Source organism: Dermacentor variabilis, chromosome 2 (assembly GCF_050947875.1).
Source record: "Dermacentor variabilis isolate Ectoservices chromosome 2, ASM5094787v1, whole genome shotgun sequence".
NCBI lineage: Eukaryota > Metazoa > Arthropoda > Arachnida > Ixodida > Ixodidae > Dermacentor > Dermacentor variabilis.
In genome coordinates, this window is record NC_134569.1 from 96,001,249 (window position 1) to 96,025,364 (window position 24,116).

A 24,116-nucleotide genomic window follows, 5' to 3' on the forward strand; every position below is an offset into this window, starting at 1 on the left:
CCTTTTACAGTTGTTGCTTAGAGGCGGCAGCAGCAGTCCGTGTCTTTGGCTGCTCAGCAAGTCTAATTATAGTAATAATCATTTCCCCCTCCCCAAAACACACAATAAAAGAAGTAATAAACATAGCACACAGTACCCTCTGCAGACTAGTTGGGAAAAAAAAAAAAAGTACAGGTCCTCCCTATGCCAAAAGAACACACAGGCAGTCAATAAATTATGCCACAGACCTGATATAAGCATTGAGGAAACTTGTCAAGCAATTCTTGTTGCATCGTCATAGTGTGAAGTGGCTACACGTGGAAATGAGCAGTCCGAAACAACACACGTATTTTGTTTGCAACAGTCACCTCTAAGCATGTCTGTCAATGTCTCTTCTTCACAAGAAAGCACTGAGTTGGGTGCCAAGTCAAGAACTGCAGAGGTGCACACTTCCTGTCCGCCACCAAAGGCTGCTGCTCCTCGGCAGAGAACAGATCACTATGTACACGTGCCACAATCATCTCGTGAGTAGAGAGAGCGGCAAAGTCTTTTGTGCAACGATGTGTCCTTTTCTCAAGTCTGCGGGCACTGGAAGGATGCACAGGCGGCCTCTTCCACCATTAGGAACCCATTTGTCCACCAGTCCTGGCTCTTCCAAGCCCGTCAGGTTGGTCAGTCCAGAGAGATTATGTCTGGAGTGGTGCGGGCCTTGTGAGCAAGTCCTGTGGAATACGAGGGAATCTGAAGGCAGACAAACCACGCACGGGTTTGTTGCGGTTAATTGTGGAGCCCCCTCAAAGGTAGCCATGTGCTTGTCTGTCTGCCTGTGTCACTGTGAACAAATGAGACACGCACGGGACTATACAAATGCAAACGGCAAAATAAGATTATCGAATAATTGTGAAGCCATATACTGACGGAAGGGGCAAAACCTGGCTTTGCCTTTATACAACCTAGCTCAAATACAGTTGTTCTAGAACCATGTTTGCATTTGGACTCCCCGTTCGCACTTCATTCACCCATGACAGTGCATCAATGTGTCTGTATGTTCAACAAAGGACACTTGCAGCATTGCAACCACCTGTGTCTAAACTGTGATGTTAACATGCACACAATACCTAACTTATAAAAAGTAACGTCAACAAGCACCTTCTGTGAGCAATGCAATCCCTGGCACAGAGCACTTTATGTTTTACATTTTTATGACGATGTGTAGTGTTTAGTGGCACAATGCCCCGATATGGCCGGAGAGCACCAGTTTTACATTTTGTATACTCACTAAATACAGCAACACAGGCAGAAGCATGTACAGAAGCATGTACAAGCCTTACATATTGGCTTCACCTGTTTTTTTTTTATTATTTTTAAAAAGCTTTCAAAATAATGCCTTGAGCCTGGTACCAAAGTGAAAATGCCAGGACTGGCTAGTACTTACTGAAGAAACATTGTCACATGAAAAAGGAAGGATTAAGTAAGATGTGTGTATATATACAGTCTCAATATGTTTTTCGCTGCCTCCAAATATGTGCCAATGTTCTGGACTTCTGGACATGCCCACAACTACATGCAGCACGAGTATATGATCTCACACATCCACTGGCTACAACAAGAAATTGCAGCCCATGGTATGGAGCCAAGAAGAGTCAGATACATGGCCAAATTATGTGTACACTCTATTCAGCGGAAGCAAAGGACCTATATTAAAGGGGTCTGCTCTCTGAGGCTTGGTGAAGAAACACAATGCACAGATAGCATACACTGCTGTGAACATCTCGGCCAAGCTTTGCTGTCATGTGCAGCACGTATAGCTCTCAAGCAGAGCGCGAAGCCACTTTTCTCTCAAATGCTTTCTTTTCAACAGAAACCTGCTCCTCATTCTCTTCTGGACCCTTCATTTCATAATAAAGCGGATGCCCTTATGCTGAGACTATTAGCCGATAGCTAACATCAATCAAGAAGTGCGTTTGGATTAGCGCGCTTCTTCCTACTGTTATACTGTGTGTATTTATTGACGACGTTTAATAGACAGGCTTAAGTAAGTGAAAATGGGCTTTCGGATTTCGATAATAGTTACATACTTCCGGAAGACGGCTGACTACTGTCTGCTCACACACAGCCACGGCCACCCGCGTGGGAATTAAACTTTGTCCACCCTACTTACTGGTGTCGTAGCCATTGGGTCTCGCTGATTTCGACTAGTTTTGAACACTTACTACAGAATACACATACTACACACATGCTTGCCAGTGCGTGTTCACTCCTGACTGCTCCTGGTCAGATGCTTTAGCAGTCTTCGGTTCGTAATGATTGAGCTACTGAAAGTGCTTCAAAATGTGCAAGTTGGATGTGCTTACTACCTGTGGTGCAGGACAAAGCTGGTCTGCACCACGTAGCATGGCCAGGCAAGAGGATATGAGCACAACCGTGCACAAAGTAAATGCTGCAGTTGCATCTAGCTGTGGTCAGCTATGTAGCGAAGATACCACGGCCACCGTGGGCTGGCGTGATGAGACAACTGGCTGAGGGCACTGCATAACCGCACTTGGGGTGTCGTAAGCGCTAAATCGGAAGTACTAGTGTCTACGTGAGCATCCAAAATCAAATTTCAACTGTGTACCACGGTGACGTTCTGTAGGTGGACCATTGGGGGCACACTCTGCTCCACAGTAGCCTTTGCAGTGCAACTTATTGAATGAGGAGTGGAAGCACCGCAAATGCTGTGTTTGATTGCCTATAAGACTGCTTCTGCAGAACACATTAAAAAAAAAATTTGTGGCAAAGTATTTCTGAAATAGTCTAATTGGATTTCAGATGCATTTCTCAACTTCGATAAAAAGTGGTTCAGGGGCCCTTTAAGAAAACAATGACTGTGCCAACATAACACTAGCAAATTTAGGAAGCTCGCAATATTTCAAACCTAAATGCTTTTTACCGACAAGCTTCGATTGCGTATTGTGTCGGTGAAGTATTTTACTGGCACCAAAACTGAATGGCATTTTTGTTTGCCAAACAATGTTCTCGTGCTTGCTGCAAGCGAATAAAATACCAGCAACTTACATATACAATCAACAAAAGGTTCCCAATATATTTCTTTTAAAGCACATGACCTACTCAAAACACATGCTTCATATCTGTTGTCTTCTATTAATACTTCATATTGCACAGTATTGTGCACTAATATTTACATGTGTGAAAGGAAAAATTGTCATCCACATGACAGTATCCCGAAGCTACAGGGAAACCCCCGAGAAAACCACTTAAGTTTTCTTTGCATCTGCAGGCTACTGTCGGGTGTGACAAGCTGGCCTTTCATGGAACTTCCTCCACCTTGCAAATTTCTTACAAAATTATTTGCCATGTTTATCTGCAGAAACGCACATGACGGCAAGGCCCAGTTTCTACTAGCAACGGTCAGTGACGTCAGCAACAAGTGTGCCAACACTAATTCATAAAATTTTATTTGTAGTGCTTCTAAGGCGTATCATTTGTTCTGCGACATTGAATTAAAGATATGCCATTACTTTGAACCGAAGCACAAAAGTCATGAGGACACAGGCTTGTTAGGTGAAGATTGAGGTGACCGCAGCTGCAAAGTCCTGAGTAGAACATACAATACGCTTTTGAACCTGCAGATCCCATGTGAACAAGAAAAGGTGCGAGGCACGCATGATGGAGAGCAGTAGACACCCACCACTGGCGTTTCCTTGCAGTGCCTGCCTGCCCATGTCACATGGAAATACTGGCACACACTCACTTTCCTCTCCTGGTACCAGCAAACCTCATTTTGGGATAAAAACTTAGACCGCTAAAAACACAAAGGAGCGTGTGTAGTGTGTTTCTTTTTCTGTGTTCTTTTGCGTTTTTCACACTTCTTATTATAATGCAAGTTTCTATTATAATGCATTACCAACTAGCCCACCTATCCATCCTCACTTTGGGTCATCACATTTACAGCTATCACTGCCAACCCCAGTGCAATAAGCATCCTCATCTATCTGTTGTTGGAAACGTATACTCCACACTTTTAATAGGTGATAACTAGGAATGTGCGAATATTAAACATTTTCTGATATTATCGATACTATATAATTGATATTTGAACTTGACTTGAAAACTAGGTGTTCGAAACAAATTGCATATATTTCTAGCTTGTTTAGGAATGTGAGCGATTTTATGCCAACTTTTGCGATGATTTCACCTGTAAAGCACACTTAGCCACTGAATGTCTACGCTTTGCAGGAAAGCCAGCCTCTCAGTAGCAAGCGGCACAGGTTAGTGGACAACAAGGGCGCACTCTTTAACAGCGCCATTCCCACTCTGAGCTTATTACATGACAGCAAATGTGATGAGTGACGGCTGGCACAGGTTGGCGAGAACAGACAGCTAGTGGGAATTACTCAGTTTTCAAAGTAACATGAGCCAAATACACAATCATTTAGTATAGCAGCCTACTAGTCTCATTTTTATTATTGACAATGTAATTGAAATATTCCAGCATGTTAAGATAACCACACTTGCTAATAAGTGCATGTGCATATCATATTCAAATTCTCAATATTCAAAGCTAATTATTCATAGTTGATTCACATTCAAAAATTTTGATATTCAAACACCCCTAGCGATAATCTAAACCTGCTGCTGTTTCATCTCTTGCTGCTACAGGTGGCATGAAGTGAGCATTATGTTTTGCTCTTGTGGAATCATAGTTGATTTCGTTTTGGTTTCTGGCCGTTATGTTAAACACTATGGCTATGTATCTATGGCTATCTCGCCTGAAGAAGCTGCTGACTCAAGCAGAATTCCAGGGGCATGCACATAGGCTTATGGAAGCCACAAAAATGACAACACGTGTCTTGGGTCGCAAGGCCTGACTGGCTTGGTGTGTGTTGGAGTCTCGTGCTGCAATGATTAGGGCAATGCTTCAAGTGGCGTACATTTAAGCTAGGGTTCAGTCCTCCATATTTTTTAGTAACGTCAGATCTATCGTACCGTTTTCCCAGCTAGTACATCTTTTAATACATATTCTCCCCAGAATTTACCTCACCGAACATATTACTTACACCATTAAAAAGTAACTTCCTGCAAAGCTTCGCCTCATTTCAAAATAGGAGATCTAAGTTTTGTTGTCAGTCACTTTTGCTTGTTTGCTTTTCACCAAACAAGGAGCAAGTTGCATCTAAAGGTGAGAGCTGCATCTGAGCTCTGAACCATAGAGCTCTTAAAAACTTGCTTAGGCGATATGACTCAACACATGCACGGTAACATACACTTGTAAATGGAACACCCAACTGGTAAAAAGCCAATAAAGTCGACCCACTATAATATGAAAAGATAAAAATATATAAAAAATTATTGGACATAAAGCAAATATAAGACGTTTCTCGCCAATAGCAGGTAACAAATATATGCCTTTTGAAATAATGGCTATAACGATGGTATTTCCATGTCTGATGCAACTCCTTTATAATAAGGTTCAATTGTACAATGGCAACATTATTCAATTTTATGGCAAAAAAGAAAGAAAAATAGGACAACACGACAAGTTAAGCATATTGTTATGCATATAAGAATCTTTCGTAGGTTTCCATATTGTATAAGAGCTGTACTTCTGGTGAGCATAACCAGGAAGTTTCTTTTAAGCTTGCACCATAGTGCAAGTCTTTGTTGAGCTGTGAAAACTCATAATACTATAAAGACCAGACATGACGCCCCAACGAAAAATATGAAACACACACATATACACAATAAAAAAGAATGAAACAGTACTCACGGATCGTTCTGAATCATTGGTGAGCAGAGAATACAGGTCAAAGTCTGGAACAAAAGTGTGTATGCAGTGGTCAAAACATATGGTTTGCCTTCTGGAAATATTCCTTAAATCTCAAATGAGAGCACGAACTCACATAGCTCAACAAACATATCATTGAAACATAAAGCAACAATAAGGGTTGGACAGTACACATGGACACTTACAGTTGCAGTTAAAGGTGCCGTGACATGGTCCTCCAACTAATACTCCGTTTATTATTGTAACAGAGTTGAGGGGTCAATATGGTAATGCATAATAAAGTGGGCTCTCAGCTGACATTTTTTCAGCACTGGCATGTGAAAGACAATGGGGCAAAGGTGTGCACAGCACTTCTGGCAATTTCACACTGCAGTTTCTAAAAGACTTTACATACCGTAACACGCATTTTATTGCATCTGCTTTTGAGAAAGGTCCCCACTCGTACGATACTGGCAATATTAATGGCATTGGGTAGTATATAAAGAAGAACATGAGTGCAAATTGTGATGCAAGTGCAGCCCACAAACAGAGCTCACTGAGGCATCTTACAACGTGCAACTCGAGCAGTACTTTCAGGATGTTATTTTGCTGTGCACGTTAACATTGTTGCATATTTCATCACGTAAATCAGTGAAGCGGCACAAAAATTACAGCCAATGAAAGGGAGACGTACGTCACCCTTTTTCGTTTCTTGTGCTGCTTAACCAATTGCACTTGTGTCGTAAGTTCCCGTTCTCCGTCCGTTGTGCAGTAAAGCATTCTTAATTTGACCCTCGTTAATTCGGAAAATCGGATAATTCGGACTCGTCCTTTGGTCCCAGCAGGCGTATGCATTACTTAATGAAATGAAACTCTCATAATTCAAACATATTGGGCGCATATTGGTTAATTCCGACAACTCTTGGAGCTTGGCAAGCATCGCAAAAGAGCAGAAACACGGCGTCCACCGAACTGAAGCGGTGATGCTCGCATTGTCATGGTAATCAGTGGAAATTGTACGTAAATAAGAGCAACGTCACAATGCTTCATGCCTATTTGTGCCTTTGAAGCCTTTATTCTTGCGTTGACTGCCGCGCATAGCACTGCATCGGCCGTGTGCTTTCTTGACTGCTTAGTTGCCATCCACAACTATGTCAATAATGGCTGCAGTTTTGTCCATAGCGGTTCCCACTAACGGTATTTTTTTGTCTCGGTACACGTGTCGGCCTTGTACCTTCATAACGGCGTAGTCACCATCTATGACTGCATCGATAGTGAGCGCTATTTCGTCCGCAGTTGGAGCAACAGTAGTTCCCGCTTTGACTCGCTGCATGAGTCAGTCGCGCACTTTCAGAACTTTTTTTCTCTGTGATGCTTGGCTGATCTTGACGTCTTAGAAGCTAGCCCAATCTTCAATCTTGGTCTACTTCATACAGCTTAGTGCAATGAAAGCCGTCAGTGGCTGCCGGAGCACAGGCAGGCGTTGACGGCGAGTGTGAACACATCGCTGCCACAAATTGTGTTCGCCGTTGATGCACAGCAAACAGACCGGACACAAACAGAGTTGGGAAGCGCTACGCTAAATGAAGAAGACTGAGCCACTGAGAGGATGGCAAAGTGACGACTACAAATCTGAGCGCCTTTAGTGCCTTCAAAGCCTTCAATGCCTAAGCGCCAGTGCTGTTACACCTGCAAAGGTGAAGACATGCAATTCACATGGAACATGAAGCTCTTGTGTGTGAAAGGCTCTTTTGTTAATGTTAGAACAACTAGACAAAAGCAAAGCAGTGTTGGAAATGTACAATGCTCAGTGACTGAAATGCGACCTTCAATGCACGAGGTTGCCGCTGCTTTGTACACCACCAGTGAGCACTGAGTGATCACCATGGGACCAAATACAACCACAATGTGTCACACGGGTTTTTGCTTTCATCGTACACTGCAATGCATCGGTTCGGTGTCCTCAGTGCTCAAAGTTGTTGCAAAATGAACTGGCGGCCATGCTCTCCAAAGCAGCTCCAAAGCTCCTCCCACTAACAGCGATCGCCAGTCTGGCATGAATTGTGTGATGTCAGGAAATGTGGGGCCACCGCTGTGTTGTCTGCTCCGAAACCATCTGAAACCACATCGGATGGCTTGCTCCAAACTCTGTCAGCCAACTGTGCAGTAAGGGCTCTGCTGTTGATTTGTGCCCTTAATTCTTTCGCTCGCGCAATAAAAGCAGCACAAACCAGAGAATGCCTGCAGAAACTATCTCGGGCTGACCGCTGATGACGCATGGCGACCATGACGCATATCCAGCTTGTGCAATTGCTTCTGGAGCTTGTAGTACACAAAAGCATAACCTTTGAGATTGGCTTCCATTACCTCGAGGGAGCCATTGCTGGGGGGTGCATTTCATTTCGTCACCAGTTATTGTCGCCAGACTGCTGTACGGTTCAACTGCGATAAAAAAAAAAATACAGATGCAAATATTCTACTGCACAGAATTCGCTCAAATTTTGCCAGCTTGCTGTGGGACGTGCACGGTTTATTCACGCAATGCTTATTTTAAGCTCGAAAATGTGGTACCATGGCCCCTTTAACAGCAAGTTCAGTTAAATGATTACATTGTGTGGTGATAAAATAGTCATGAGTATTTAAAAAATTTTGCAGAGAGCAAGAAGTCAATCTGAGGCAGCTTCCTGAAGTGTTGTAGCAGGTGCTCAGTAGTGAGAAAATTATAGAAGTTCGTGTTCTGAATAAAAAGACCTTTTCTATGTGAACAGAAGACCCAAGAAGTACCGCACAGCCCATAACAGAAAACGTGAAAGGATGATGACAGCGTCGTGTAAACTAGACAATGTGGTAGAAGGAAATGCATAATTTGATTAGCCAAAAGCAGTAACATAAGATTTCCTTCTCGCTTCTTTTATATCTAACTGAAGTTTGTAAGCAATGTTCTATGAGCTTTCTTAAGTTAACATCCACATTTCTTGGCCAGTCTTAGAGTAGGCAATCTTACAATTGAGCAATCTTGATATGCCCAGCAGCCACTGTATTTACCTAATTCTAATGTTTCCCCGAATCTAATATGCATCCAATTTTCGAGTTTAAAGTAAGAAAATAAATGTGCACCTGAATGAAGCCCATGCCCCCAATTTATAAAAGAAAAATATAGCATGCCTCCCACGTTCACAATTAGAAAACGAAAGTGAGCCGTGGAGAATTTACTTACACAAAAAAGTTTTCATAATGAAAGTGGTGCACCATCGTCGTCATTTGCGCTTAACCGGATACAAAGAACATAGGTGTGATTTCTCGAGCAATCACTTTCAAAGTACTATCACTTTCGCGGGCTCTGCGCCCGACTTGTTAAGTATGCGGCCAACAGCATTCTTGCCACTGTACATAGATAGCAAGCTTGGCAAAGCACCACAGATACTGGTGACTGCATAGTCCGATTGTACAGCCTTACAAAGGCACACCCTTAAAGGGATACGGACACAAAATCTGAACATTTTACGATAATGCAGAAAATGAGTCCTCAGTGTGCGAGTACACCGAAAACAAGTAGTCACTTCGCTCAATTTCCAGCGGATGGCTTTATTTTTGACGTTTTTGTGAGCGCGCGCAACGCCGCCCGGCCCAAGCGAGTTGGAAGGCGTGACGTCACGACACCCCGGTCGGATAGCCAGCCGGCCGGCCACGGTCATTCGAGGTGCGCCGCCGCCGCAATCGCGAGCATGGATTCGGGTTCTGGTGCCTCTACCAGCGATGAGTACACGTCTGTAGAAGATGACCGTTCCAACTTAGCAAGAAATATAATCGCTTACGGTTACGAGCCTTCCGCGTCAAGCGGCAAAGAAGAGCAGGCGGCCTTGAACGTGCCGGTCAGGCAGTCCGGGCCAGCAAAATGTTAATTTCTTTTTCTAGTAAACTTGAAGTGCAGCAGCAGCAGTTCCTAAAATTATGTTACGTAGGATGCAAAATGCCTAGTTTCGTGACCCGCGTTGAGGCAGAAAGGGAGCTATTACGGCTGAATCCTAGGTAGCGTAGCTCGTCGCTTTGTGCTTACCTACGCTGTCGGCTTTCGATCGCTGCACACTTCGTTTTTACGCGACGAGGCACGGCATGTGTAGAATTTTCCAGTCGTTTCATAGCCCTGTGTTTACGGCTACTTTCACATTCACGCCATTAGAAGCCATTTACTGGTTGAACTCGTTGAGATGGGCGGCTGCGCTAGGGACCCGTCGACCAGATCACTTAGCTACATATATTCTGTGGCCATAGACAAAGGAAAGTCTTTAGCTGCGACATTTAATAGGGAAATGCTGCGCAAACAACCAAGTCATGAAACCCGACGCATGATTATGCAGAGACCTATGAAAATCCGTAATTTTTTGCTTGAGGTTGAAAAGCAACGTGTGAAACGGCAACGGCAATGTAGATAAATGTGCTGCGCATTTTAGATTACTACACATGTATGCTGTTGTCTGGCGTTCATTCACTGGCTGTGTTTTGTATATTTGATCAATTAAAAGAGCGCTCGTATGCTGTCGTTCAATATTAGACGCAGCGAGAGTGCACACAACATGACTATTTTGTTTTGTGATAAACACATGCATCCGCAGGGTAAACAATTTCTGTCACAAGCCGAGAATATCTGTTCTTGCACAGGCAATGAAAGGGTAATTTCCCTTCTTTCAACAGGCACTCCTGCGGTCACCGCTGCGGCTACATGCATACAGACAGAGAGAGGGTCTGTTGCAAGAACAACAAAAGTTGGCGAACACAGCTAACAGTTACGAATGCGTCACTAAGCACCCGCTCTTTGAATTGCATTGCCTCAACAGTAGCCTTTTGAGCGGCATGCCAAGGCTTTTGAGCACAGCCGGGCTAGCCCGGTCGCATAAGCATCGTTGACGAAGTGGTCCGCGCAAGTGAAGCCATCTTTTAGAAGTCTCCATGCTGGGTGTGGTGGCTGACAGGCACGTATGCAAAGTTCACGCACCTTGTCTCTGGGAGACGTGCGCGACGGCGTTTCACGACCGATAATGCTGTTATAACAGCCGTGGACGCAGTAATGTCTGGGCATTTTCTTCCGCTACGAAGAATGCTTCAATACCGATCGACGACCGTGCGAACACGCGTGTAAGATGCACCACCTGCATGGAGCGCTGACGGGGATAATGTTTCAGACAGACCACGTGCGAACATAGCCGACGGCGATAAACAAACGCTGCAAGGGACCGACACTCCGGAAAGATTGCGCCGGCTGTGGCTGACCTTGGCCGCGCGCGCGCAGGCACGCGGGGGTGTCATGACGTCAAGTTTCAGCTTCTCCCGGCGGCCGCTTGGAGGCAAGGCGCAACAGAAAATCGCAAAAGAAAGGTGTTTCTCGTTCTTTTTTTCTAAGCAGCTTGTTGTATTCGTCATTTTTAACAGTTCAACTTTTGTTCTGACGCAGAAAACCACCCACCAATTTTTGTGTCCGTATCCCTTTAAGCACACAAACTGCCTTCCTTTTTCTTTATTTTTGCTTTGGGAAGGGCAGGAAAGTGACCAAAAGGCAAACTACATTTAAGGATTCACTGCCATTTCTGCAGGGTCAACAAGAACAATTGCATAGCATACAGTCACAAATGTGCCTCAGCTAGAGAAGACAGTCTGGAAAGCAACAAGGACATTGCGAAGCTAATGGAAAAGCACTTCATCAAGTGTATGCTCCAGATGCATTCAAAACTGTCCTTTACATACTTGAATTAGTATATTGAGTTTTTTTAAGACAAATCAGGTCATTGAGACGTTGCCTCTAGACAGTGTGTGTTTAGGATCCAGTAAAAATATTACTTTGTTGCACCCATCAAATGTACCCACATGAGTGGCAGCTGCAGCTGCAGCAGCATTTAAGCCTAATTCGCTTCACAGAAACTGTGCCATGCTGGCAATCTCTGGAAACAGCCTACCATATTTACTCGAATCTAGGCCGAACCCGATTCTAAGCTGACCCCCTAAAGTCTGAAGCCAACAAATATATATATATATATATTGAACAAAGAAGAAAGGACAGCGTTCACAAAATGCAAACAGCATTTATTGAATCTGAACAAGCAGAGCTCACTCAACGTCGTCGTCGCTGCTAGACTCGGCGCTGTCTTCCTCGTCACTGTCCCCTTCAAACAATGCACTATCTTCAGTTCCGTCAAGCGCATTAGATATGCTGCACTTTTTAAAGGTGCGCACGATCAAAGTACCTGGCACTGTAGTGGCATGTCCTGCTTGGTGCCATCGCGATAACACCACGCCGCACATCGGTACAGCCGACACGACACAGGTCAAAATTGTGACCTCGCTTGTGTACGGTTGGCTACTGGCACGGCTAGTAGCGGCTGTGATACTGACTTTTCTAGATGGCACTAGCTACGCACCATAAAAAACTGGCGCATTTTTTAAAATTCTCGAATCTAAGCCGACCCTAGAGTTTGGAGTATGATTATTTGAAAAAAAAACTATCGGCCTAGATTCGAATAAATACGGTATGGTGGGTCTGGTATGCAGTACTAGTGGCATATTGTGTGCTCTGCACGCAGATGTAGAAGCCTATGCTTGTGATGGTAGCTTGGGAGCAGCATTGGCACAACGTTAAAAGGAATGTTTATTTATATTGTTCTCAGCATTTCCATGCTAAAATGTTATCAGAATAATCCACTAAGTTTACTGCCTTGCTTCATATAGATCTTGGTGGTGCAGCAGAACCTCGTTTATACAGTCCCATTACGTACTATATCCCGGCACCAACGTTTGCGATCAAGAACACTAAAAACGGCCAAATAGAGTTATGCTTACTGTTTACCAGTTTATATGCTCCCGAAAAACAAAAATTTTCAGCACCAATATTCAGTATATTGCCAAACTGGGATCGTATGATACATTTTCTGGCTGCTAGATCTTATGTAAACAGGAAAATACGCAAGGCATATGGGATTGAGAACAGTAGCCACCTGCCGCATCAGCTTCAGCCTCTCTGCAATACTCATCCATCTATCTCGAGCGAAAACGCCGGCACGCAATCAGTTTCATATTCCGGGACCAGCAGATCTCCTCCCAGGTCATTGCACGCTGCATTCACACCTGTCGTCACCAAAGCTGCTGCTAAGCATCTTCAGCTATCTGTTTTACAGTGCGTGGGGCATAGTGCTGTTGGTGGCGTACTGCATGTTTTTAGTAGGCGAAAATCCAAATGCACTGCTGTTCCCTGTTGCAGGTGGCAGGATGTGAGCATCATGTTTCACTTTGGCAGTATTCGGCCTCGCTCATGAGCTTGATTTCGTTTTGGTTTCCCGTCGCCATCTTAAAACACTAAACAATAGGAAAACAAGAAAACTTGTGCCGGGCCGCCGAACCTCCACCAGCTTGACGAGCATTGGCGTCTCATGCATCGTGCGCAACACTTTGCATTACGTAGATGTCAACTATAGTTTAGTTGGTCAAATTTCGAAGTTACTTGGGATCACACATTTTCTCGGTTAGTATGTCTTCAGGGTGTCTACCAAGTTGACATTTCCAAATTCCCTGAGTTTTCCAGGCTTTCCCTGAGTGCCTTTGCACATTTCCCTGAGTGATGCAGAACTATGTTTTACGTCAAGACAGGCTGAAAACATACCGCCTGATTCTGTCACTCTCGAGTAAGCACATGAAAAAAATAAAAAAAGCGACTTAATCCAATTTGAATACTAAGGAGTAGTGTTTATTCAAAAAGAGAATAGAAGGCAGGGGTTAGTAAAATGCACAGCAAATAAAGTAGTCTTCGAAAAAAATTGCAAATGAAGTCGGACATTCACAAATACGAATAAAAAGGAGATGCACATAGAAGCAAATATATTCGAATATGAGTTATTTCTATCAACTGATAGCAAGCTCAGTGGTATGACGCCCGAACTCTGTCACAATTGAGATTCTCTCTCAACCGCTCGTAAGTCAGCCTCAACTGTCCTGACATACTCTCAGCCCAAGCACGACGCCTGAGTGTTGTGTTTCACTGCTTTAACGAGTTTATTTTGGTTTGGATGAGAGACACCTGCATCTCGGCATCAGCCAAAACTTTGTTTTTTGAGCTCAAGCTCCTTCAAAACGGCGGCAGCAAGCTTCATTTCCCGTTTATTCCTCAATGCGTACATCATTTCTGTTCTTGTCCTCGTTCTGCAACTCGTTCGCCCCAAGGACCATTTGAAGCCTCTTGGTCAGTTGCACAGTCCACGGCCGATTTTTAGAACTCACTAGGGGTCACGAAAATGTTCTAAAAATCGGCCAGTTGGAAAAAAAAAAATGAATGCGTGTCATTTACTGCCCTTAGGGGCTCAAACCACCACGGGCACGTTCGAAAACGCTCTGAAGGGCTGTTGGTACACATATTAGGCATATCGGCGCACGTACTGTGACAGGAAATACCGGGTGCACGTGTGTAAATTAAGGAATACATACTGTTTTCCGTGGCAATAGCCCCTTCCCACGCTTGTTATGCTTCACTGCAATACTTTTGCATATGTTTCACCATGTAACATTTCTGTACAGAGGCGAAGCTAACTTTTGGGAACTGGCATTATGCAACGTGCCGTGTTTTCCAAGTTTCCACGCCAATTGCGAGGAACCCAAAGGCGGAGTCCGTGCCATTGCTGACAGCAGCCAATTCTTTTAATAAAAAACTCGGCACCCAACGGCAAGAAGCTTCATAGCGAACGTCGAAGCAGCTAGGCCTAGCGTTGCCGCAGTGGTGGCAACGGCTGCCAGCGGATCCGCGTGCGAGAGTACCGGTTCGAGGTGGTGAAGTAATCAAAACGGCGGCGGTGGTGCCTTTGATTATTGCCATTTCGGACCTACGGTCAGGGCAAAACGTCCGGAAAATCAGACGGCGAAGAGTTCTTGCGTCCGAAATTTCACACATTCTGATACGTTGACTCTATGGGGTACGTGGCGGTGCCGCGAAGCCGTCCAAATTATCGGGAAACCGGAAAGTCGGTCATTGAGTGCACACTGGCAACTCCTCCAGCCGACGACAGGGCGTCAAAGACTATTCACTACGATTCCTGCCTGTTGCTCGAGCCAGCATTACCGCAACTTTCAACCCTTTCAATAAAATTGCCGCTAATTTTCCCTGATAGAGGCCCAAATTCCCCGAGTTTTCCCCGACTTTTTCCAGACTACTCAATATCCCTGATAATTCCCGGTTTTCGGTTGGTAGACACCCTGGTCTTTTCTCGCATTTTTTTCAACAACGTATGAACGAGGTTCTACTGTACTAGTCATTTACTTCTCCTATGTTAAAGTCTGGCACCGAAAATCTAAACACTGTTAGACTAATGGAAGTAACACTGCAACACTTGTTCAATAAACAACTTCACCCATGGCCACAATCTGCCTTTAACAAGTGACCTTTGTGGCTTTAAGCCCAAACTGAATTGGTATCTGATTTGATGAAGATATCCTCCAACAACCCAAAGGGAGCTTTGCATTTCTATCCTAGCAAAACTCTTACCATGGTGGCTGCTACACTGACAAAGTTTGAAATCACACTTGCTCTTGACATCAAACGAGCCATTTTTAGTAACACTTTAAAGTGTAAACCTTTCCACACCTGAAATATGCACAACTCTCGTGACTCCATTTCAAGCTGTCTTTGCATGTGCATTTGTAGAAAATAATTGGAAAAAAAAGAGAGAGAGAAGGTGAAGGAGTGAATTCAAGTATGCATGTGTGCACCACAAACAAGACAGACACCACCCTGGCTTCAACCCCAAACAACACAAGACAAAACAAATCAAACACTATGCAGAAATTACCAAATGTTGTGAAAGGTCGTCTTCGCTTGCTGTACAGCAGGGCTTAAACCTCTGAGTGGCAACACAGAGAATATGTCCTGTATGAAACTTAATCATGCGTCAAAGTGAAGTTAGTGACAGTTCCATACAAGATGTAGCATACGGCAAGTTTCAAGGTGATATGCAAACTAAGACTGAAAAAAAAAGATGTAGCCTTCAGCTAGAGTAGCCCTCCAAGCTATCTGCTGCCCTTAACAGTTTAAAGCATCAGTTTGCTTGCAAAAAAAAAAGGGGGGGGGATGCAAATGACGGACCTACAGAATTAAAAAGCTGCACTGGAAGTTAATAAAAAAAAAGGGGGGGAAAAGAAAAATACAGTCAAGTATGTTTAAGTGGGCTTATTTACACAACTGCTTGCAGTGAACAAAAATGGGAGATTGTCAAAAAGTATGTGTGCCCTAACTTGCATTATTAAAATACAAAAAAGAAATGAAGAAAAAAAAAAAAGGCACTGCTGTGATGTGTATGAAGAAGCACAGCAAAGTTACATAGTCAGCATTCTATTGTCATACTTTCCATTTCAAGTAGGGTCAATTTTACAGGCTGAAAGAATGAATGTGTCTTTTTCTGTATGCGATGCCAGCCTTCCTTCTGTTACATGCAATGCTAAAAGGTGCAACATATTCAGTGCGAAAAAGTGATCAAGTATCCATGGGATTGGAATCAGAACATAACACTTGCTGTGCTCCAAATGCAGTTTTCTGGTTCCAGCAGTTTGCATGCACACATGCTTTCAAGATCACTTAGCTTGAACAAGTGATAGTGACCATGCTATCTTCTATAAACAGCTTCAATCAGCTTTTAATGAGCTTCCAAAGCCACTTGGATTTTACAGTGCCAGCTTAGTGCATGGTGGTCTTGACAGGCATGAATTGCGAACTGCTTGTCCACAATTTCCAATGCTCCTCTCTCTCTCTCTCTCTCATTCCCAAGCCAAGAATTTCAATTCATATTGAGGAAATTCTATGCCACAATGAATAACCCAAAACTTTACAGCAAAGTCTCCACCAGTTGCATTGTGGGCTGCAGCTGCACTAGTTCGAACTACATTTATTCGTAACTAACCTTTGGTTGCTCTTCGATGTAAAATAAATGGTTTCACTATAGTGCAGAGATATGCAACTAAACTTTCAGAAAATTTTAATATCTGAATTATGTAGAGAGTTACAAATAAACATGCAGACTAGTGCAAATATGCGAAATGCACCATGCTTGTAAACTTTTGTTCGAAGTTGCATTTGCGAAACTGGACAAGAATGGTAGCACATTTCATATAAATTATTCAAACAATACACACACTTGACACAACAAACAACTGAACTTGAGACACATAATTTGCAAAAAACAGCTTTAAGGGCCATGTATGACCTGCACTTCAGAAACAGTTTTTTCCCCCCACAAGGCAAGCACATTGGTTCTCTTACATTCTAAGTGTGCAACATGTGCTACCATAGACAAGTATGAACAAGCTAGGCTTAACTAAAACACTTCCTACTTTTACCACTTTGGGCGCTAGTTTTAGGCTTGTGCACTTAGTCCAAGGCGTCTACCCATTTTGGTGCCTACAAACATAGTGGTACGAATCTTTACTGTCTAGTAATTTGAAAGGTGTCCTATTTTATCCTGTACAGTAAAAGCTCATTAATTCACAGCTAGTTTAATCGAAATTTCGGATAATTAGAAGTAGCAGACGCAGTCCGCCCAACATTGTATTAAAAGCATTGTATTGAAAGCAATATGTAACGCATCCCGCTAATTCACACTGAAATCCACACTACCACTGATAATTCAAACACCGCGCCATCGTGGATGGGGAGAGTGCTAGTGTGCGAGAGCATGTTGGCAACGCTCGCATCACCATGCAGGCCGCGCAGTGTTGCTCTTTCCATCCGCAGCCCTTTGTTTAAGGCCTGACTGGAGAGAGGTGTTTGAGCCTGGCCAGGCATGACCAAAGACTCTGTTGCAGGTTGGTTCTCTCCCTCTCTCAAGACCTTCAAGATAAAAATGCGCATGCGGTACTGCATGTTTTTTTTTCTTTCTTTACATCTTTCTGTTACATCTTGGAGACTATGCTCTTTCCCTACGAGGTGTTAATAATATTTGGGGTTTTACGTGCCAAAACCACTTTCTGATTATGAGGCACGCCGTAGTGGAGGACTCCGGAAATTTTGACCACCTGGGGTTCTTTAACGTGCACCTAAATCTAAGCACACTGGTGTTTTCGCATTTCGCCCCCATCGAAATGCGGCCGCCGTGGCCGGGATTCGATCCCGCGACCTCGTGCTCAGCAGCCCAACACCATAGCCACTGAGCTACCACGGCAGGTCCCTACGAGGTGTTCTGCCTAGAAGCGGCATCAGGTAATGTCCGTAACACGGCGGCTGTGATGTTTATCGGTGCTTGCAATACCAAAAAGCATAGCCTTTGAGATTTGTGGCTATTACACATATCCCAGCGATGCTGGGATACGTGTGCGGTTGCCACCTGTACATATATGGGGACTCGGCAGCGTGCAGCCGGTGCAGCTATGAAAGTACAACGGAGACCAACGTCGCAGCAGGTTGTGGTGCGTTTCGCGAGTGCAGCTCTTGTTCCTGCAGCGCAAAGGAGCATTTATAGCCAGACGTTTTCAGCGTGCATTGCTTGCAGCCAGTAACGCTATGCCGCTTGTGCTGCGCCAGCCAATATGCCGTCTCCTCTAGACTTAGACGCGTGTGCCGTTGGCTGTTTTCTTGAGAGCAAGCGCAGAACGATCTACCACCTGTGCACCACTTTGAAGACTTTGAACAGCTGTCTGCGACCATTGGCGGAGCGGCATGGGCACCTTTTTTTTTTTCTCTGCGCCATGCACTGTGGGTCGGCACAGTCGGTGTGACGAATGCGCGGATGGAGCAACAGCCATCTAGATGTCAGGCACATCAGACCGCGTTGGCCGTGTCCAGTTATGTTGGCTGCGCCAGTGCTTTAACTATAGACATTGTTTTCACTTATGTGACGTAGCCATGTGTGCACGCTCACGCACTTTGGATTATATGTGCAATTTAACCGAGCGACTTGACCTTTATTAGTTCGAATTTTGTATAATTTGAATTTTTGTAGCTTTCCACGGAATTCGAATTAATGAGCTTTTACTCTACTGCTGTACTGTTTGCATTTCATCCGTTGACAACAGTAAATTTTTCGTTCACATTAAAGTAACTGAGCGCGCTTGTTTAGCATATTCAAATGATATCAGCAATGCTTCACATTTTCCTAGCGAGACAAAATTCAATTGGCAGATGATAAGGGTTCCGAGTAGCCTTGATGACTTACTGTAGTGATACATGGGATGTGATGTAGTGAAGTACTCTGGGTACGGACTGGAGACCGGAGGGTAGTAGGGAGGAGTGCCCGCATCCATCACAGGCATGCCTGGGTAAAGTGAGCCGCTGGCCAGAGTGGAAGGAGGCAGGCCAGAGCTTGACGACTCGTGTGATCTACAACAGTAAAGAGGGCAAAAGGCAAGGCACAAATATGTGAAATGCCGAGCACAAAAAAATTTGAGTCATGGGCAATTCTTTGCTGGCACAACAAACAGCTGTTAACTGATGACGCCTTCCTCTCAACTTGGCTTTTACTACTCTTTAAAAGCGGCTTGATTAGATGTCAACGTTTGAACTAAATGACTTGATTAGTGCTTTCCCCAAATTCGTTAATGAACATTCACTGACTGCATGTTTTTTTTTCCAAGTTGGGTGAAACTTTAATTACGTTTCAGCGATACTGACTACATTACTTCATATACTGAAGTCGTCAACAATCTCTTATGCTCTTTATCTTTCGTCCTTTGTTCAACTGCCAACGCAGAATTCAAATGGGCTGTTGGCATGTGGTTCATGTAATTCAATTACGACTTGGCAGCACTTACAACAATCTCATATGTTCTGTTTTTTCTTTCATCTTATTCACTGTCAACGCTAGACTCAACTGGGCTGTTGATATGTGGTTCACATTATTCGATTACTACGTGCCAGCCACGTACACACTGGTTTAAGTTATTGTGTTCGTTAAAGGGCCCCTGAAACGGTTCGGACAAATTTTGTAGATGCATAGGGTACAGCTAAAGTTATTCATTCGCATTACAATTTGTGTGAAATGTCTCATATTAAGAGAGCTACGGGTGATTACAAGTGACCCTCCTCCATAGTCATGCATTTTCTCAACTCGTTCGTCGAGTGATAGGGGCTAAGCTCCGTCTTCGTTGGCTCTGCGTCATGATGGCATGTCATTTCGTCGACTTCCGGTTCTCTAGGAGCGTGCGCGCGCGAAGCCTCTCCAAACTCTCTGCGATCTGCTTGGCAGTCAACCCCAAGCGAGAGCTATTGAAGCAGCGTGTGTGGCAAGCATTCTGTCGCAGCACCGCATGTGTCTGTTATTCCGGTAACCACGGACTAGCAGGCGTTTCGACGGAATGGTGGAGGCATAAACTCAAGCTGATGAAGCAACTTTAGAATAGACGTACATGAGCTGCCGGATCGGTCTCCACGATCCACCCATTCGTTGGCGCAGAGCTTAACCTGCCAAACAAAGAGCTAATATTGCTCTAACCAAGCGCAAAAAAATTTAAACATTTACAAAACGTGTTAACGATTACACTCCTGCAAAAAATTTACACCGGCAGCAAAGAAGAATACATTTTGTTACTGCTACTTTGTGTGATTGAGCTCTCTGCCACCAGGTGGCTGCACTGTGCAGACCGTTTAAATTTGTGCTTCTGCTCATCCTGCGAAATGACACGCAAGGGAACACAGCCAGGCCCTGTCCCCTTGCGTTTACCCTGATACCGGACTCGCGAAACACTACTGTGTTAGTAATCTTCTGGTGTAAAGTGAAGGCCACAAACGAGCAAATCCTGGCGCCGATCGGATAGCGGCAGTATGATGCGCTGCAGCCAGTCCCCTCATCTCCTGCCTTGAAGAGGGAGACGATGTCGCAGCTTGACATATTGCCAGTCGCTACGTTTGCAGCACACAACGCAACAAAGTCAAATCATAGCGCTCGCAAAAAGACTGAGACCGTCTCTGACCACGGAGCTCTCGTCAAAATGGAGCACGTTGTAACACAAGCAGACAACGGATTGCTTAAGTGTAGTGAGAAATTGTGCTTATGCATTCATTTTCTCTTACTTTCTTTTTATGGAAACAAATGAACTAACATTCAAACTATTACGAACGTCACTTGTTCACCATAAAGGTGGAAAAATTATAGACGACGCGCACTGGGCAGCCAATCGGATATCTCGCCCACATGATGTCAATTGGGTGATTTACATCATACAGGTAGGGGCGGCTGAAAATTCCGCCAAGCAGTGTGCTGCAATCGGCAGCAATGTACATATTTAAAACCTTATAACAAAATGCACACTTTACGCAGAGCACTTAATGATTAGAAGGACCTACTCTAATGACTCAGTAGGTTTGTAGAAAATCGACAAAATAGTTTCAGGGTCCCTTTAACGAAAATGGTTCATCTAATGTTTTCTTTTTTTTTTTTAATTCAGAGGCAGATAAACATGTCCAGTGTGCAGCTAGCCCAGCAAGGGCAAAACCAACAGAGCTCACTTTTCTATTCATGTAGAAAGAGAAGCAGCTGTTAAAAGCACCATATGTTCAATGATGTCATGCAGAAAAAAAAAAAAAAATCCAGAGTGGAGATTGTGGTGGGCCCTGTCATCTCTGTGCCGGCATTTGCTCCACCTTGGCAGATCCAGTATGGCCCAGTGACCCATTTCCACGAGAACGTTTTTGATGGAAATCAAATGTGGCTTTCCCATCTGTATGTGGCACAGCTCCAAGATCGAGCTGAAAGCAGGCCTCTCCTCGAGAATGCAAAGTGCACACATTTTCTATTCATTTGGTGGCTCCATAAACAAAAGCTTGTACTTCCGCTCATCTGTGGTGTTGTCCACCTGCAGCATGCATGTACTTTACATCACTCCTTTTATGAACACTACTGCAAAGAGTGGTGCCTAGTGCTTGTGTGTGACGGTGCTATGCTGGGCTGAATTGTTAGGAGCAAGCACTGGCAGAGATTGTGCTAAGCTCTTGCAACCTAGCCCTTTGGTTCTTGCAAGTGTATACACATGGCAAGGACCCTTTCTCCTCAAGCAACACGCTAGCAGGGATCCACCAATGCATCCATCCTCTGCACGAGAGCCTTTGCTTCCCATTGTGGCTTGGACTAGGTGCATGTGCAGAGACTGGTGTCTCGAGACATTCGGGTGCTATAAATCTCTTCTTTGTCAACTTTAGTGTTATCGCATTTCTTGTAGTTCATGTTTGGTAATGTCTGAACCTGATGTTGACAAGATATTGCTGCTGTGGTGTTCATACACAATGGCGGTGCGCTGTCTTTCCTGCCTTATTTCATGCGACAGAAAATTTTAAGAACCTAACACGGTTGTTCTCATGCACATAGAAAAATACTTCCAAGATTCCCCATCCCACATTTTAACCTTCGAACAGAGCATTAGACACCAGCATGCAAGTCAAAACTGTCACACAAACGCACGGTGGTTTATGTGACATAAAAACGACAAATTTTAGGTACGGAGTCCAGAAATTCCAAGGCCTTGAAAAGCATCGCTGCCTTTTCCATTTTCCTGGTATTAAAACTTAAGCCGGATTGTGTAGGTGATCCATGAACTGGTAAGTTGGTGGTGAAGACTTTTTTTTTTTTTTTTCAGGATAAAACAAACGCTACCTCCGCTCTTTCTTTATCACGTGGCCATAGGAAGGTTCGAACTTGTTGCGTGAATAAAGTCAATGGTCATCAACCAACACCAGTGCTGATGCGCACGTGCAAGCAGCAGTTGCATTTGAAAGCACCGTCACGCTTAATAAAGGATTCACCGAAGCAACAAAACCCTCGAGATTTTATCCTGCATGAAAACAACTCGTTCCGCTCTGCTCAAAGGAAACTGGCATAGTTAAGACAGTTAATCTGAAATTAATGTGCTTCACCAGTTTTCAGAATAATTCATCTTGCATTTGCAAACCAGATGTATCAAAGTTGTTCCCCAGTTTCAATTATACAATATAAGGTGTTTTTTCTTCTTTTAGCTGCACCAAATTTTAAAGAACTTCCTGCTGCAGATGGTACAATTCTAACCCTTCATCTAAATTACTCAAACTTGCAGTAAAAATGCACTGTTGTTCAACTTACTTTATTTAAGACAACAATATTTTATGCATTGAACCACAAGAATAACTGGAATTTCAATGCATTTAGTCAGTCACTTTGAAAATTAATACCTCAAAATTGATGTAGTCCTGAGAATTCGTTCCATGTAGATATGCCTGGCAAGCTCACTGGCTACAATTTGTAAATTCAAATATGTGCCATTAATTAATTAAAAAGTTAATTTGTGTAATTCTGGTAATTTTGCAATTAGGAATTTTGACTTCTCGTAGATGCAATAGCCACTTTGTCGAGTAATTTTACTTAAGGGTGAGAATTGTGCTATTTGCCACAGGCAATTTCCAAAATTTAATGCAACAAATGCAGCTGGTATAAAACTTTTACAGTGAACATATGTACTCGTTTTGCCAACAAGAACATCAGTTGTGCATAAGAGTTTCCTTTCATCAGTTCCTTGTCCTACTTTGCTTCACTTCTCAATATGCAACCACACCGGCTTGCCCTAGCTTTGTATCTGTTGCATGAAAGACTACAACTTTGGACATGCCGGTCCAAGATGCCAGCTTGTGCCTCTTGCAAGGGGAAACAAAGGACACATTAAAAGGCTGTAAGGAAGTGCTGCTGTAAACGTGCCATGAAATACCTACTACAGAAGGCCTTGCACCTTACCAGTTGCGGCAAAAGTTTTATGCTATTCAATGCCTCAGAGTCTGCGGATATTACGATCTAAATAAATCGAAATTTAATTGGTTTCACATGCCAAAACCATGATCTCATTATGAAGCACGCTATAGTGAGAGACCCTGGATTAATTTTGACCTGGGGATCTTGATCTAAATAACCTCAAAATAGGTCCGGATATAATGAGTGAATTAAGCAGAAGAGGTAGAAAGCCAATAATTTTGCTTCATGCATCAATGGGAGTTCACAAATTGAAGCACAAGCAGACTCTTTCTAGCAGTAGCACTTACTAGCCCATGATGATGCTGCTTATCATGCCGTGAACATTGCAGCAGCCCCTTTGTTTCGAGCAATACTTAATTAAAAAAAAAGAACAATTCTTGCTATGCTGGAAGAAACATGCAGAACCATAAAGTATGAGGATAAAAAATGAAGCCTTGTCATGCAGGAAAAAAAAAAAAAAAAGAAGAAGTGTGTTTCCACACATCTGCGTTTTTATTCAACAAAGACATTTTATGTTAATAAGATCGGTTCAAATTCCTTTTCCAAAAGTACCCTATCATATGCTTTCCATAGTAACTGCAAATATAAAATGAGCGCTGTGTGTCTTGTTTAACTGCTGTTCACATACACTGAAGCAATACCTAGTAAAA

The 24,116-nt window shown here is 43.6% G+C and overlaps 1 protein-coding gene across 13 annotated transcripts in view; it reads right to left on the reverse strand.

Annotated features, from left to right (window-relative positions):
• Positions 1-504: 504 nt before the first annotated feature.
• LOC142572341 (E3 SUMO-protein ligase PIAS2-like) overlaps positions 505-24,116 on the reverse strand; it is a 152,428-nt gene continuing 128,816 nt past the window's right edge. For 6 of the 13 annotated variants that reach the window (XM_075681378.1, XM_075681376.1, XM_075681382.1 and 3 more), the window contains 4 exons: positions 18,916-19,079; positions 8,114-8,188; positions 5,750-5,793; positions 505-720 (listed from right to left, as the gene is read on the reverse strand). In XM_075681378.1, the coding sequence (XP_075537493.1) occupies positions 652-720; positions 5,750-5,793; positions 8,114-8,188; positions 18,916-19,079 (352 nt within the window). In that variant the 3' untranslated portion in view covers positions 505-651. The other 7 variants (XM_075681377.1, XM_075681380.1, XM_075681381.1 and 4 more) reach the window with 7 other exon arrangements.